The following is a 16,370-nucleotide window of genomic DNA, read 5'->3' as shown; positions in this document are numbered from 1 at the left end:
TGTGTGTGTGTGTGTGTGTGTGTGCAATTAGCTTGCAATGTATCTATATCTTAACCTGGGTACTGCTGCCCTTCATTTGTAAGAGATGCTTCCATGGGCCTGTGAACTGAAGGTGCTCTGTATCATGCAGCTCCCTCATTGTCAAAATGCTATGTTACCTTGAAAGAATGGATGATGTTGGACCTGTCCTCTGTAAAGCCATGGTGCCTGCTTTCGTTTCATCAGCTGGTTACCTGACCTTTCACTAATTATTTCATCAACTTCATTAAGCTAAGTTATGCCTGTACCCAGTATGCCCTGCTAATGGGCTTGGAGTTTATTTTTTAATAAATGATTGCAGTGGCTGTTTTGAAAGCTCATTGCCGTGCTTGGGGGGAATGAACATTGTGGGGCTCTCGAATCACACGGAGATCTGAAGGTTAAAAGTGGCACATTCCCCAAACAATATCTGTGAAACATTTGGTTTTAAAGACCTTTTCTTCCAGGTATTTGGCTGATAATGTAAACTCGGAAGAGGGTAACACTAAATGAAGGATTGTGCATTACTGCAGTACCCTCCATAACCTCAGGACATCCTAAAACACTTCATAGCCACTGAAGCTGTCTTGAGGAGTAGTCACTGTAAGAAACAGGGAAATCAAGATCCCATAAGGCACAATGTAATAACGACCAAATCATCAATTTAAATAATTCATTGATGGATAAATATTGACTGGGACAGTAAGGAGAACTTCCCTATCCTCCTTTAAATATTGCTTTGGGATCTTTTACAATCCCCGAGAAAGCAGGCTTTAACATCTTATCTGAAAGATGGCACCCATGACAGTGCAGCATTCCCTCAGTACTGCACCGGAGATGTTAACCCAGATTATTAGCTCAGCTCTCTGGAGCCAGATGCCAACCAGCAACCTTCTGACTCAGAGGTGAGAGTCCCTCCGAGGACAGAGTCCCTCCGAGGTGAGAGTCCCTCCGAGGTGAGAGTCCCTCCGAGGTGAGAGTCCCTCCGAGGACAGAGTCCCTCCGAGGACAGAGTCCCTCCGAGGTGAGAGTCCCTCCGAGGTGAGAGTCCCTCCGAGGTGAGAGTCGGTCCGAGGACCGAGTCCCTCCGAGGACAGAGTCCCTCCGAGGTGAGAGTCCCTCTGAGGACAGAGTTCCTCCGAGGTGAGAGTCCCTCCGAGGACAGAGTCCCTCCGAGCCAAGCGGACACTTGAATAGGGACTGGTTGGGCTGGTGTTCAAAAAGAAAATGTAAGGTGCAGAATGTTCTCGTGAGGGATGGGGGTGTAGACACTGTGCTGAGGACTGGAGGTATAGAGGGACTGGACACTGTGATGAGGGATGGGGGTGTAGAGGGACTGGACACTGTGATGAGGGATGGGGGTGTAGAGGGACTGGACACTGTGCTGAGGACTGGAGGTATAGAGGGACTGGACACTGTGGTGAGGGATGGGGGTGTAGAGGGACCAGACACTGTGATGAGGGATGGGGGTGTAGAGGGACTGGACACTATGATGAGGGATGGGGGTGTAGAGGGACTGGACACTGTGATGAGGGATGGGGGTGTAGAAGGACTGGACACTGTGGTGGAGGACGGGGGTGTAGAGGGACTGGACACTGTGGTGGAGGATGGGGGTGTAAAGGGACTGTACACTGTGGTGATGGACAGGGGTGTAGAGGGACTGGACACTGTGGTGAGGCATGGGGGTGTAGAGAGACTGGACACTGTGGTGAGGCATGGAGGTGTAGAGGGACTGGACACTGTGGTGAGGGCTGGAGGTATAGAGGGACTGGACACTGTGATGAGGGATGGGGGTGTAGAGGGACTGGACACTGTGGTGAGGCATGGGGGTGTAGAGGGACTGGACACTGTGGTGAGGGCTGGAGGTATAGAGGGACCGGACACTGTGATGAGGGATGGGGGTGTAGAGGGACTGGACACTGTGGTGAGGGCTGGAGGTATAGAGGGACCGGACACTGTGGTGAGGGACGGGGATGTAGAGGGACTGGACACTGTGGTGAGGGATGGGGGTATAGAGGGACTGGACACTGTGGTGAGGGATGGGGGTGTAGAGGGACTGGACACTGTTGTGAGGGATGGGGGTGTAGAGGGACAGGACACTGTGGTGAGGGACGGGGGTGTAGAGGGACTGGACACTGTGGTGAGGGACGGGGGTGTAGAGGGACTGGACACTGTGGTGAGGGATGGGGGTGTAGAGGAACTGGACACTGTGGTGAGGGATGGGGGTGTAGAGGGACTGGACACTGTGGTGAGGGATGGGGGTGTAGAGGGACTGGACACTGTGGTGGGGGCCAGAGGGATCGAACACTCTGGTGATGGATGGGGGTGTAGAGGGACTGGACACTGTGGTGAGGGATGGGGGTGTAGAGGGACTGGACACTGTGGTGGGGGCCAGAGGGATCGAACACTCTGGTGATGGATGGGGGTGTAGAGGAACTGGACACTGTGGTGAGGGATGGGGGTGTAGAGGGACTGGACACTGTGGTGGGGGCCAGAGGGATCGAACACTCTGGTGATGGATGGGGGTGTAGAGGGACTGGACACTGTGGTGAGAAAAAGGCAGTTTGCCTCTGAAATGTGGGAGGTATTAAATTTCTATTGTGTGTCTGTAAATGTTGTGATGTAGGTAGACTGTGATTAGAGAAAGGAGAGTTGAGATAAGAGTTTGGTGATGAAATATTTTACCTTTATCACCATCTCGAACGTGAAGACTCCGGTGAACACGTAGTCAAAGTACCTCAGCACCTGGAAGAGAGTGAGAGAGATGCTCAGTGAGTCACTGGTATAAAACACATGAACCACTCCCTTTACTTTCAGAGGCTCTTTCCCTGTTACTCCTTTCTGCCTTTCCCCTCCTTCCCACAGATTGGAGCAGGGAGACAGGTGGTGAACCTGAGCCCTGCTGCTTCTGAATTGTTCCCCAGAGATACCTGCACCTTCTCATTTCTTCACCCATCTGTCAGGGGGGGTCTGCCTGACACCATCCCAACATTCAGGTCAAAACAGGCCACTCCATATAGGGCACTCAGCCAGAAAGTGAGTGATAGTGGGGGCACACACAGCACTTACACACATGCACAGAACTGCTGTAAGTGACTGTGATTCATTATATGCACATAAGTTGTATGTAACTATCCTCCACTCACTGCATTTTGCTGTAGATTGCCTTTGTTTGTTGCCGTAGGGCCCTCCTTTTGTTTTACAATGGCAAGGCACACAAGGTGCACTTTAGCTCTTCAAATTCACCTGATCCTTCTCTCTTATCATCATCCGATGGGGAGAAGTCTCCTGCCACTCCGGGAATAATTATCTTTAAAGGGCGATTTCTTAACGGAGCCAAACCCTTGCCTGGGTGGTGCTTCTTGTTGGAATTTTTTCCAGAGAATGTAATAATCAAATCAGCTCCTTATAGCCAGTCAGTTTGTGAAATTCCTCTTTCAGTGCCTGAGCTGCTGCCACCAGGTCTTGCTTCTGGTCTCTTGCAGTCAGTCTCAGTAATTCAGCTCTGGGGTTTCCTCTTCCCCAACCACCTTGTTTGAGATAATATTGGTTTTGATTCCTTCCAGCTGTTGGGTTAGGGAGGCTTTGCCTTGTTTGGTTTTACACCTCCATCTTCACCAGGTCACCCCCTCCAAATACTTCAACCAAGACACCAGCTCCTCTATTTCCAGTGTTAGGTTTGACTTTTTATTGTTGTTTTACTGAGTGTCTATCCATTTCTTTGCTCTGTTTCGCAGTCTCACACTTTCAGCTCCTACTCACCGGTCAAGCCTGTTCAACAGGGCCACCCTGCAGTTCAGATCATTTGGCTTTCGCTCTTCATTGTTGATTTTCATCTTCATTTCATCCCGATCATTGAAAAGGGTTGATGCTTTTCTTCTGTCTTCAGTGCCAACTTACACAGGATTTCCACCTTGGCCATCAGGCTGCAATTGCCGAGCTTTCCATGGCTGAGTTGATCTCACAGTTCCTCCTGTGCTTTCTGCAGACTTTAGTTGGGACAGACCAGGCAGCTTTTGCTGGGAGCGGCAGTTCAGAGCTTCCTGGCTGGCCAGTTCAGCTGTCACCTCACAGGCTCTTACAAATACTTCACAGATTCACCGGCTTGGGGTTAACTCCTGCTCCCTGCCCCCTTTTGATTTTCTGGGTTTCCTGGGTCCCTGGTACAACTTGGGGTCTGAGCAGGGCACCCCATTGCCTTTGTTGCCTTTCTGGGTCCACTGGTGAGGATATTAAACTCTTGAGAAATGCCTTCCCAGTATTACAGGCTGAGAAAGCTGGAGTACTACTCCAGGCTTCACTTCCCAGGCAGCTTGCTTCATTTCCAACTCGACCCCGGGTTCCTGTTTTAGCTGCCTGGCTGAGAGTGAACGCCACATGAAAGTCAAGGGAAGCAGGGTTGCTGCATTCAGAACCAGGAAGGGCCGTCAGCTCCTTTCCGCTAATGTTCATTGTTTCTAGGAAAGTGAGCAGCCTCCACACGGCTCCCAAGCTACACTAACTCGGCCAATCCCTGCTGGCATTCTCTGGAAGCTAATTGCCTGGGCTCCTCTCGGTTTGGTTAATGTGCCACTCCCTAACCACTCTCATCAAACCGGAAACATTGATACATTTGCTGCGATTCCCTCAGGGGTGGTGTAAGTCTCATGGTTGCTCTTCAGCGGCCACTATGTCTCCTAGAGTTATCAGCCCTGAGTCCAGTCCCATTCTTTGGACTCAGGGGTGACATGAGCTGCAGAATGTCAGGGATCTGACCAGTTCCTCTGCAGTGATTATCTCCTGGCCACAGGCTGGGTCCCCTTAACCTGATGCTGTGTGGACAGGCTTGTAGATAGCGGCAACTCCATGATCCTGATAGACCAAATGGTGGCTTCAACCGATGTAGAAAGCCAAACATTAGTCAGTGGGGTGCCTTGACCACCTGGTCAATTCAGGCATCGAATCACTGAGGCTGTACAGTTAAGGGGAGTCCAGCCTGGTGAAGGACGCCACCTTCACCCGTGGCCACTGAGCACTTGCTGCTCGAGATCAATGCCAGCCTTTTGAGCATGGCCTGTTCAGAAGGAAGCTATGGTGCCAGCCCATTGGTCTGGTGGCCACTTCATCTGCTTAGCACAAAGGGCAATGGGTAAATTTGCACTTCATCCTCTGGGATCATTTGACAGGTTTGGATAGGTTGGATGAGGGAAGCCTGTCACTCTGTCTGGCCCTGCCGCTGCCTCACTTCTGTGATCTCTTCCTGACTCGATGTGTTGCCCTGGTTCACCAGGAGTTGGGTAGTCTCCACTGGGCCTCAAGGATCAGGGTAGTCTTCTCTTGTGTGGTACCATGGGCCTGTTGCAGGCCATGTGTGACTCACACAAGCTCTCTCCACATTTTATCCAAGGGATTGGTCTTTTTTTTTAACTGTTAGAGGGTTTAAATTCTACTCCTGACACCATGTGTTACAGGGTCCTATCATCATGGAGCTATTTTATTTTACAAGCAATACTCCTTGATTAAAAGCAGGACAAAACAGCTGCTTGATCAGGACCCTGTCCATGACCTTAAACCTTCACTGCCTCTATTAGCAGCAGTATGTACTATCTACAATATGAAATGCAGCAACTCTCCAAGGCTCCTTCGACAGCACCTTCCAAACGTACAACCTCTCCCACCTAGAAGGTCAAGGGCAGCAGATAGATGAGGCCCCCACCACCTGGAAGTTCCCCTCCAAGTCACTCACCATCCTGACTTGGAAATATATCACCGTTCCTTCACTGTCACTGGGTCAAAATCCTGGAGCTCCCTCCCTAACAGCACTGTGGGTGTACCTACACCACATGGACTGCAGCGGTTCAAGAAGGCAGCTCACCACCACCTTCTCAAGCGGCAATTAGGGATGGGCAATAAAAGCTGGCCTTTCCAATTCATGTCCACATCCCATAAAGGAATAAATAAAAATTCAAGCTCCAAGCAATGCACATAACACGACGCAAGGTCCAACATTACAACTATCGAGTTCTTCAATTCCCAGCCTCTCTCGAAACCTATGTCTCCTGAATGTCCCCTTATATGCTCACCTGACTGAACAATGTCTTCTCCCTCACCGCACTCAATTATCTATAAAGGGGCGGTTCTTAAAGGAGCCATAGCTTAGTCAGGGACCTGAGGCTGAATTATTCTACAGCTGACATACTGGAACTGAATCCCCCTCCTACCGAAGGAGTAGATTGTATTGCATTAATATTATACGCTCTACGCTGTGCCAGTAGTCTCTGTTCACTGCAGTCTATATTTGTTGCAATAAGGAACTCTGCTGCAGTATCCCTGGAGATTTGTTTTTAAATTCCTGAAGGAGCTCCAGGCCAATGCTGGACAATCCTAGAGGTGGTAGCCAGGGCCTTAAGGGGACAACACCATGCCTGCCAGCTCAGCATGCTCACTCTGCGCTGGTCACCACAGCCTTACCTGATTCCTCTCTGAGTCTTTGTTGATGGGATCCTCTGCCGCCAGAGCCACACTGCTGGCTGCGATCACCAGCAGGATGCACATCTCAAAGTACCGCAGGTTGACGATGAAGTGACACACCCTGCGCAGCCTGCCAAAGAGGAAGGAACAGTTACTATGGGAATTCCACATATTGAAACAGCTCCCACAGCTCATGTGATGCCTGCTTGCCCAGTTAGAGGCCCAACCGAAATGCACCAGGCTGGCCTTGGGAATCTAAACTCAGCGAGGCCAGCTCCAGCTACCTCCCCCAACCCTCCCCTTGCTGATATTTGCTTGTTGAAAATTGCCCACAGGGTGTCCACTCCTGACATGGGGCTGAACCTAGTTGGGATTAAAGAAAAAATCACTTCAAAGAAACTAGCGTCCAAGGAATAGGAGGAGGCCATTCGCCCCCCTTGAGCTTGTTTGGCCAATCAATTAGATCATGGCTGATTTATATCTTACCACCATTCACCCGCCTTAATTCTGGAACAGCTAATACCCTTAACTCAAGAAAAGTCTACCCATCTCAGTTTGGAGATTTTCAGTTGACCCCCAAGCTTGGCAGCTTTTTGGGAGGGGCTGTTTCAGATTTCCACAAGCATTTGTGTGAAGAAATGCTTCCTGACATCATCCCTGAATGGCCTTGCTCGAATTTTAAGGTTGTCCTCCGGCTCCTGGGCCTCCTGAAAGTACAGTGGAGTCACTCAGTGAGCAGTGTGTTGTAGTAATCACTCTGTAGGCTTCAGGCCCTTCCCACCAGGAAAACGCATGGATCTTCAGGATGGGACAGAGCAGTCAGCACTCTGCAGAATTCAGGGTAACTGACCAACACAGCGTACAGGAACTGGTGTCTCACATTATCTCACCAGTCAGGGGTATTAATGATATAAACTTTCTGTTAGTGATGCAGGCTATTGGCCTCATAAACCAGAGGCCTGGACTATTGATCCAGCGACATGAGTTCAAATCCCTGCTGGGAATTTAAGTTTAGTTCATTAAATAAATCTGGAAGAAAAAGTTAGTATGGTGACCATGAAACTATTGGATTGCTGTAAAAACCCATTTGCCTCACTAATGTCCCCACTCATCACCTCCCTTCCTCTACAGGGGAGGGGGTGTGCTGGATCTTCCTAGTCCTCTACAGGGGAGGGGGTGAGGTGGATCTTCCTATTCCACTATGTGGGAGGGGGAAGGTGGATCTTTCTATTCCTCTATGGGGGTGGGTGTTAGGTGGATCTTGCTCCTGGAACCTGCAATGATAACATTGGGAGGGTTCGGGTACAATGTGTGTGACCTCTACAGGAGGGTGTGTGCGATGGGACCATATGGAGTTGGGACTGAGGATGGGTTTGGGGGATTGGGAATATTTGTGTCTCTGTGAGGAAGCTGGAATGCTCACATACCTCCCGGTGAGATGCCCCCCTAGCTGCTCTCCCTGCATTCACAGTGTCTCCCACTGCCCTCCCGCTCACCACCAGCACTGCCTCCTCAAGGGGAGTGACCGCATACTGACGTGCCCCTCCTCCCCATGGTCAGGTCCTGCTTGAGCCTGTTGTGTGCTATCTCGTCCTGGAAGAGACAGAGTGCTGATTGGTAATGAACAACTATGATTGAGCATGCAAGATGCCTCGCATTTTCTTTTTATTCTTAGTGGGATGTGGGCTTCGCTGGCTGGGCCAACATTTATTGTCCATCCCCAGTTGCCCTTGAGAAGTTGGTGGTGAGCTGCCTTCTTGAACAGCTGCAGTCCATGTGGTGTAGGTATACCCACAGTGCTGTTAGGGAGGGAGTTCCAGGATTTTGACCCAGCGACAGTGAAGGAACGGCAATATATTTCCAAGTCAGGATGGTGAGTGGCTGGGAGGGGAACTTCCAGGTGGTGGTGTTCTTCCACCACACTCCTGACTTGTGCCTTGTAGATGGTGGACAGGCTTTGAGGAGTCAGGAGGTGAGTTACTTGCCCCAGGATTCCCAGCCTCTGACCTGCTCTTGTAGCCACAGTATTTATATGGCTAGTCCAGTTCAGTTTCTGGTCAATGGTAACCCCCAGGATGTTGATAGTGGGCGATTCAGCAATGGTAATACTATTGAATGTCAAGGGGCAATGGTTGGGTTCTCTCTTGTTGGAGATGGTCATTGCCTGACACTTGTTTGGCACAAATGTTACTTGCCACTTGTCAGCCCAAGTCTGGATGTTGTCCTAGTCTTGTTGCATTTGGGTATGGGCTGCTTCTTAAAAATTTCATTCACGGGATGTGGGCTTTTCTGGCTGGGCCAGCATTTATTGACCATCCCTAGTTGCCCTTGAGAAGTTGGTGGTGAGCTACCTTCTTGAACCGCTGCAGTCCATGTGGTGTAGGTACACCCACAGTGCTGTTAGGAAGGGAGATCCAGGATTTTGACCCAGCGACAGTGAAGGAACGGCGATATATTTCCAAGACAGGATGGTGAGTGACTTGGAGGGGAACTTCCAGGTGGTGGTGTTGCCATCTATCTGCTGCTCTTGTCCTTCTAGGTGGTAGTGTTCGTGGGTTTGGAGGATGCAGTCTAAGGAGCTTTGAAAAGTTGCTGCAGTGCATCTTGTAGATGGTACACACTGCTGCTACTGTGTGTCGGTGGTGGAGGGAGTGAATATTTGTGGATGTGGTGCTCATCAAGCGGGCTGCTTTCTCCTGGAAGGTGTCCAGCTTCTTGAGCGTTGTGGCAGGTTCAGCTTTATCACCTGTCAATTTGTGAACGGTACTGAACGCTGTGCAATCACCCATGAATATTCCCACTCTGACCTTATGATGAAGGGAAGGTCAAGGATGAAGAGCTGGTAGATGTGTCTGAGCTATGAGTTGTGCATGTGAAGGATGCAGTAGCATGGGCTGTGTGAATGGCAGTATAGCCTTCGATGCTAGGTACAGTGTGTTGAGGTTGTGATGCTGGTGGTGGTGCAGTTATTCTGACCACTTGTATAAGATCATTAAATTTCTTGCGTTACTGTATCCATGTCCTGGGGACAGTGCTCTGGGCTGTCACCTCCTGGGTGATCTCCCTCCATATTCACTGCATGAGCTGCCTCTGTAACCTCCTTCCCCACTCCCTGTGGCTGAGGGACATCCCTCCTCCTCAGGACCTCCTCCACCAGGACCTCCAGAGTCACATCTGAGAAGCTGTGGACCCTCTCGCTGGGTCACTGAGCCATCCTGTAAGTCTCACTTCCCTCCCAGTCAGCACACTCCACACCTTCAGTGGAAGTGGCTGAGTGCCGGTGACATATCCATCTCCAGAAACATCGCTTCCAATCAGTGTTTGAGTGTTAAACGTGCAAGTGTCCCTTTTAGCAGCCGGAGGCGGGTTTACATCATGGGGATCCTCAGTAAGTTCCACAATTGGGTGTCAAATCCAGGGTGGAATTGTCCCAGATTTGCACTAAGTGTGGTGGAGAATGTGAGAAATGGTGTTTTACCTGCCGGCCACAATGGTGGATTTTTGTACCGTTGTTGTGCTGTTCCTGGCGCATCCTGCCTCATGAATAATGCTTTCATGGGAAAGACTCCAGATCGCTGGTGGGTGGGCTCGGATTTGCCCGCCACGCTGTGACCTCAGCGCTTCCTCGCTCCGGACGCTATATTTAAAGCGCATCTTGCTTCATGTCCACAGACCAGGACTGCTCCAGGCGACAGGTGGCCCCAAAAGCAAAGACGCCAGCCCCAAATTTAGCGACACCTCTCGGGGGCGCCTGCTGGACACAGTGCTGGAAGGCCGCCGCAATGTCCTCTACCCCCACTCTAGCAGCAGGGGGTCCACCAGAGTCACCAATCCGGCCTGGGAGGTGATGGCAGCGGTGGTCAGCACCACCGGAGCAGAGAGGAGGACAGCCATCCAGTGCAGGAAGAGGATGAATGCTCTCATCCATTCCACCAGGGTAAGTCAACCACCTGAACACTCTCAGTTCACACACTCACAGAAACCATCACACACCCACAGGGATCTCATACCTCAAGGGACAACACCACTAACTCTCACACACATCCTCACATCTCCATCAGGCTCATACCTTCTGGGGCTTGCACCCTCATCCCGTCCATGGCTCCGCTCACCACACAAACATTCCACACATTGCCATGAGTCTTGCTCACATTCTCTCCATCTGTCTTCATGCCAGAGAAGCTGGCTGACAACAGGAGGAAGAGTCCCCAGACCGGGGCTGGAGTGGCCCACATGATGCCCCCCAATGGCAGTGCGTGCCATCGCGCTGACTGGTGATGATCTGGACCGTGCCGACAGCCGGTGAGGTTGGCAGCGAACACCCATGTGAGGATCCTGCACCACATCGTCCCTCTCTCAATGCAACTGTGAGTGCTCTCTCACCTGCTTTTAACTCTGCTGCCATGCACTAATGATCACAACTTTGGTTCACAGGGAGCTCTGCCAAGTGACCGACACTCTCAGCCAGCCAGTCCCTCAGCTCCATCCAGGCCCTCATCTCCAGCCAAGAGGACATCTCCTCCATTGAAGAGCTGGAAATAAGCAGCCTGGAAGACCCGTCACAGTGCTTACCCACACCCTCCACCAGCGCAGACACACACCTCGGTGGGACCTAGATCTAGAGCAGGCTCGTGTTCACAATCTGGTGGTCACCACACGGACACATGTCTGCAGCAGGAGGAGGCAGGTTCAGCCGAGCTCCCCGGCACTCGGAGGACTGTTGGGGAAGAGGCATCTGTGAGGTCCGAGTCAGATGACGAGCCTCTGCATTTGGCCTTCCTACTCATCCCGGAGAGTCAGCAGAAGGAAGCCCTCAACAGGGTGGCATGCGAGTCAGAGGAGTCTGTCCTCCTGCTATCTGATGAAGTCATCCCCACATGTGCATGTATGGAGGCTTCCGTGGGGAAGATGGTGGGACCTAGGGAGACCTGGGTCTAGCAGAATGTGGGGATGTGTGCAGACCTGCACTCCATTGCGGCAGACATGGGTGACTTCCTGCAGCGGCAACGCGAGAGAGAAACGGGGCACCTTGATGTCCCTCCAGGTGCCCCTTCCCCTCAAGGAGTCAGGCCGGGGCCCTCAGGCACCTGAAGGGAGGAGGAGCTGCAGCTGGACACCCCTGGGTCATAAACTCAGGGACCTCAGAGGCCGCCCTCTCCCGAGTCCCCTTTGCTTGTGACCCCCCCTCAACCTCACCTTCTGTCACCGCAGAGGGGGCAGCTGGCCCACAGGATGATAGCCAAAGCAAGCCGGGGCCCTCAAGGCCTCGGCTCTCCAGTGGACCCACACCGAAGTCATCAGAGGCAACAGGGCCAAGCATTGAACAGGCTGTCCCCACCCCCCCTGCGGATGTCAGGGCAGCATCTAGAAGAAGTGGCGGTAGGCCTGGAAAAGTGAAGAAATTCTGATCACAAGTGGTTGCACAGGTGGGAACACATTTTGTCACTTTACAATCTGGAAATATATTCTCTTTCACTGAATAATGTGTAATGGTGACTTTCAGATTCATTTGCAGGCTTCGCGAGTCCTCCTCCTGCATTTCCCCTCACTAGCAGTTCAGCTGCATGTAGCCAGACCACAAGTGATTCTGGAGGGAGAAGTGTATGTGTGGCAGGGCCTTTCAGGGCCTCGTGCAAACTCTCTCCCACACACTTGGATCCTTCCTCCATCACACTTATCCCACTGTCCTGAACATTTTCAATGCTGCCTGCTGGGGTTCTCTTTAAGTGAGCTGAGCTGCATCTCCGCCCACCCACTGGTCACACTCCCATACAGCACCTGCTCCCGCACAACACAAGGCTCCGCCCACTTTCAATTTGACAAACATGGTCGCCCTCATGTTCTGAATCAGCTCCCCCACTCCTTACCCCACCGCAGTCACCTCTGTCCTTTCCCCCATCGCTGTCACCCCCCAGACATCAGCTTCCACCTCTCCACCATCACCTACCAAACACAAACCCTTTTCTTTCCTGGATGTCTGGTGAACGTGCACATTCCTGATCTTCCCGGGAATCCCACCTCCATCCACAATGACCTCCCCGACATCCTCCTTCCCACCCTCAAGGTCCATGTCTGCCTCTGAGGCCCCAACAACCACCCTCGCTACCCCTTCTACTGCTACCATTGCACTCCCACCCTACCGGCTCCCTCAGCCCCCTGGCATACTCACCATTCCCTCCTACCCTCAGATTGCTCCCCAGAAGGCAGTCATTGATTCCGCAGACCCCTCCCTTGCACATTCGCCTGGACATTCCTCCTCTGCCCTTACTCCCTCCTTCACCCTGACACCTTCCCTCCTCTGAACTCCCTCTCTCCCTCCCCCTGAGCTCCCTCCTTCCCCCACTCCTAACCCCCTCCCTTACACCGATCTGCCCACTTGCTGCATTCTCCCTGGCTACACCTTCCTCCTTCCCTGTGCCCCTCCACACCTACTCCCCCAACACCTTCATCCACCCCACCCCCAACCTCACCCCCCTGATACACCTTCCTCTCCCAATCACACATGGACCTTCCTCTCCCACCAACGCCTGCACCGCGCCCCCATCCCCACCCCAGGAACACCTTCCTCTCCCAATCACACATGGACCTTCCTCTCCCACCAACGCCTGCACCACGCCCCCACCCCCACCCCAGGAACACCTTCCTCTCCCACTCAAAGCTAGGCTTCCTCTCTGCAGTCCCGGCCCCTTGACTTAGCAGCCCATGGCCAAGACCGCGATGTCCTGAAGCAAACCCAAGACATTGACGGAGACCTCCCACCTTCCGCGAGCTGCTTCGTGGCAGAGCCACATCCGTGAGAATCCACCCAGCATGTGATGCACGTGTTCCTTCAGGGTCCAGTAGCTGTTGGGCTCCAGCATCATCTTATCCTCGGATGTCCACGATCTGAGCAGGGCCTGAAAGGTGAGTCCTGACTTTGGCACGTCACACTTGTCCAAGCGTGTTCTGGGTATTCGTGCTTTCCCATCGGCGTAACAGTAAATCGGGCATGTGGGGATGTTTCTGGCCTGGCCTTACTTTGCACCCGATGAGTAGGATGCAAATTGTGTTCACGCTGGACTCCGGAGCGATTGGCATTCCACGATGGCGGACACCATCTGATGAGCCCAGTGGCGCGAAACTGATTTCTGCCCCTCATGCCGAATTATCCCACCCACCCGCCATCATGCCCACCGCCAACGGGACCGGATGATTCCACCCACAGTCTTTCAAATGGGCGTTTCTTATTATTATTTCAGTCCCTGTCCTTAGGCGGTTACAGTTCTCAATGAACTACTTAAATGATGAAACTTTTATGTACTTCAGTGTCCGTAATGTGGCAATGGTATACTGGTTAGTCATTTTAATATAATTTTAATTCAATATTCATAGAATCACAGAATCACACAGTGCAGAAGAGGCCCTTCAGCCCATCGAGTCTGCACGGACATGTGAGAAACACCTGACCTACCTACCTAATCCCATTTACCAGCACTTGGCCCATAGCCTTGAATGTTATGACAGGCCAAGTGCTCATCCAGGTACTTTTTAAAGGATGTGAGGCAACCCGCCTCCACCACCCTCCCAGACAGCGCATTCCAGACCGTCACCACCCTCTGGGTAAAAAAGTTTTTCCTCACATCCTCCCTAAATCTCCTGCCCCTCACCTTGAACTTATGTCCCTTCGTGACTGACCCTTCAAATAAGGGGAACAGCTGCTCCCTATCAACCCTGTCCATGCCCCTCATAATCTCGTGCACCTCGATCAGGTCGCCCCTCAGTCTTCTCTGCTCCAACGAAAACAACCCAAGTCTATCCAACCTCTTTTCATAACTTAAATGTTTCATCTCAGGTGACATCCTGGTGAATCTCCTCTGCACCCCTTCCAGTGCAATCACATCCTTCCTATAATGTGGCGACCAAACTGCACACAGTACTCCAGCTGTGGCCTCAACAAGGTTCTATACAACTCTAACATGATCTCCCTACTTTTGTAATCTATGCTTCGATTGATAAAGGCAAGTGTCCCATATGTCTTTTTCACCACCCCACTAACGTGTCCCTCTGCCTTCAGAGATCTATGGACACACACGCCAAGGTCCCTTTGTTCCTCAGAACTTCCTAGTGTCATGCCATTCATTGTATACTTCCTTATCAAATTACTTCTTCCAAAGTGTATCACCTCACACTTTTCAGGGTTAAATTCCATCTGCCACTTATCTGCCCATTTGACTATCCCATCTATATCTTCCTGTAGCCCAAGACACTCAACCTCACTATTAACCACCGGGCCAATCTTTGTGTCATCTGCAAACTTACTAATCCTACCCCCCACATAGTCATCTATGTCATTTATATAAATGATGAATAATAGGGAACCCAGCCACAGATCCCTGTGGTACGCCACTGGACACTGGCTTCCAGTCACTAAAGCATCCATCTGTCATCACCCTCTGTCTCCTACAACTAAGCCAATTTTGAATCCACCTTATCAAATTACACTGTATTTGCTTTCTTTATAAGTCTCCCATGTGGGACCTTGTCAAAGGCTTTGCTGAAATCCATATAAACTACATCAACTACACTACCCTCATCTACACACCTGGTCACCTCCTCAAAAAATTCAATCAAATTTGTTAGGCATGACCTCCCTCTGACAAAGCCATGCTGACTATCCCTGATCAAACCTTGCCTCTCCAAGTGGAGATAGATTCTCTCCTTCAGAATTTTCTCCAATAGTTTCCCCACCACTGACGTGAGACTCACTGGTCTGTAGTTCCCTGGCTTATCTCTACAACCCTTCTTAAATAGCAGAATCACATTAGCTGTTCTCCAGTCCTCTGGCACCTCCCCCATGGCCAGAGAGGAATTAAAAATTTGGGCCAGAGCCCTTGCGATCTCCTCCCTTGCCTGTCTCAGCAGTCTGGGACACAAATCATCCGGATCTGGAGATTTGTCCACTTTTAAGCCTGCCAACACCTCCAATACCTTGTCATTCCCTATATCAATTTGCTTAAGAACCTCACAGTCTCTCTCCCCGAGTTCGATACCTTCATTCTCATTCTCTTGGGTGAAGACAGATGTGAAATATTCATTCAACACTCTACCAATGTCCTCTGGCTCCAACCATAGATTGCCCCCTTGGTCCCTAATAGATCCTACTCTTTCCCTGGTTATCCTCTTCCCAATGATACACTTATAGAATATCTTGGGATTTTCCCTTCTTTTACCAGCCAGAGCTTTCTCACATCCCCTCTTTGCTCTTCTAATTGCTTTCTTAAGCTCCGCCTTGCATTTTCTGTACTCCACTAATGCCTCTGCTGATTTGCTTCCCTTGTACTTGCTAAAAGCCTCTCTTATCCTTCTCTCATAACCTGAATATCTCTGGTCATCCATGGTTCTCGGGGCTTGTTACTCCTTCCTATCACCCTAGAGGGAACATGTTGAGCCTGTACCCTCCCCATTTCCTTTTTGAACGCCCCCCACTGCTCCTCTGTAGATTTCTCCACAAGTAGCTGTTCCCAGTCTACCTTGGCCAGATCCTGCCTTATTTTACTAAAATCCACTCTCCCCCAATCCAAAACATTTTTTGCAACTTGTCTATTTCTTTGTCCATAACAAACTTAAACTGTATCATGTTGTGGTCGCTATCACTAAAATGCTCCCCCACCGTCACCTCAGCCACCTGTCCAGCAATGCACCGTCCCTTGTTGGACTCTCTACATATTGATCTAAAAAGTTCTCCTGTGCACATTTCAAGAAACCCACTCCATCCAAGCCCTTAACACTATGTCTATCCCAATTAATCTTGGGAAAGTTGAAATCACCTAATATAATTACCCTATTGTTATTGTTTTTACACACCTCCGCAAATTGTGCACATATTTGCTCCTCAATTTCCCACTGACTATCTGGGGGTCTAT

General features: G+C 51.0%; 1 protein-coding gene across 1 annotated transcript in view; it reads right to left on the bottom strand.

Annotated features, from left to right (window-relative positions):
- The window catches only part of LOC144692683 (putative voltage-dependent R-type calcium channel subunit alpha-1E), a 902,642-nt gene that overhangs the window by 86,263 nt on the left and 800,009 nt on the right, over nt 1–16,370 (bottom strand). The window contains 2 exon segments of the mRNA XM_078561778.1: nt 2,704–2,763; nt 6,469–6,598. Coding sequence (XP_078417904.1) covers nt 2,704–2,763; nt 6,469–6,598 — 190 coding nt within the window.

The sequence above is a fragment of the Cetorhinus maximus genome, chromosome 17 (assembly GCF_964194155.1).
Source record: "Cetorhinus maximus chromosome 17, sCetMax3.hap1.1, whole genome shotgun sequence".
NCBI lineage: Eukaryota > Metazoa > Chordata > Chondrichthyes > Lamniformes > Cetorhinidae > Cetorhinus > Cetorhinus maximus.
The sequence above is the reverse complement of the archived record's forward strand: the minus strand, read 5'-3'. Positions and strand labels throughout refer to the sequence as shown.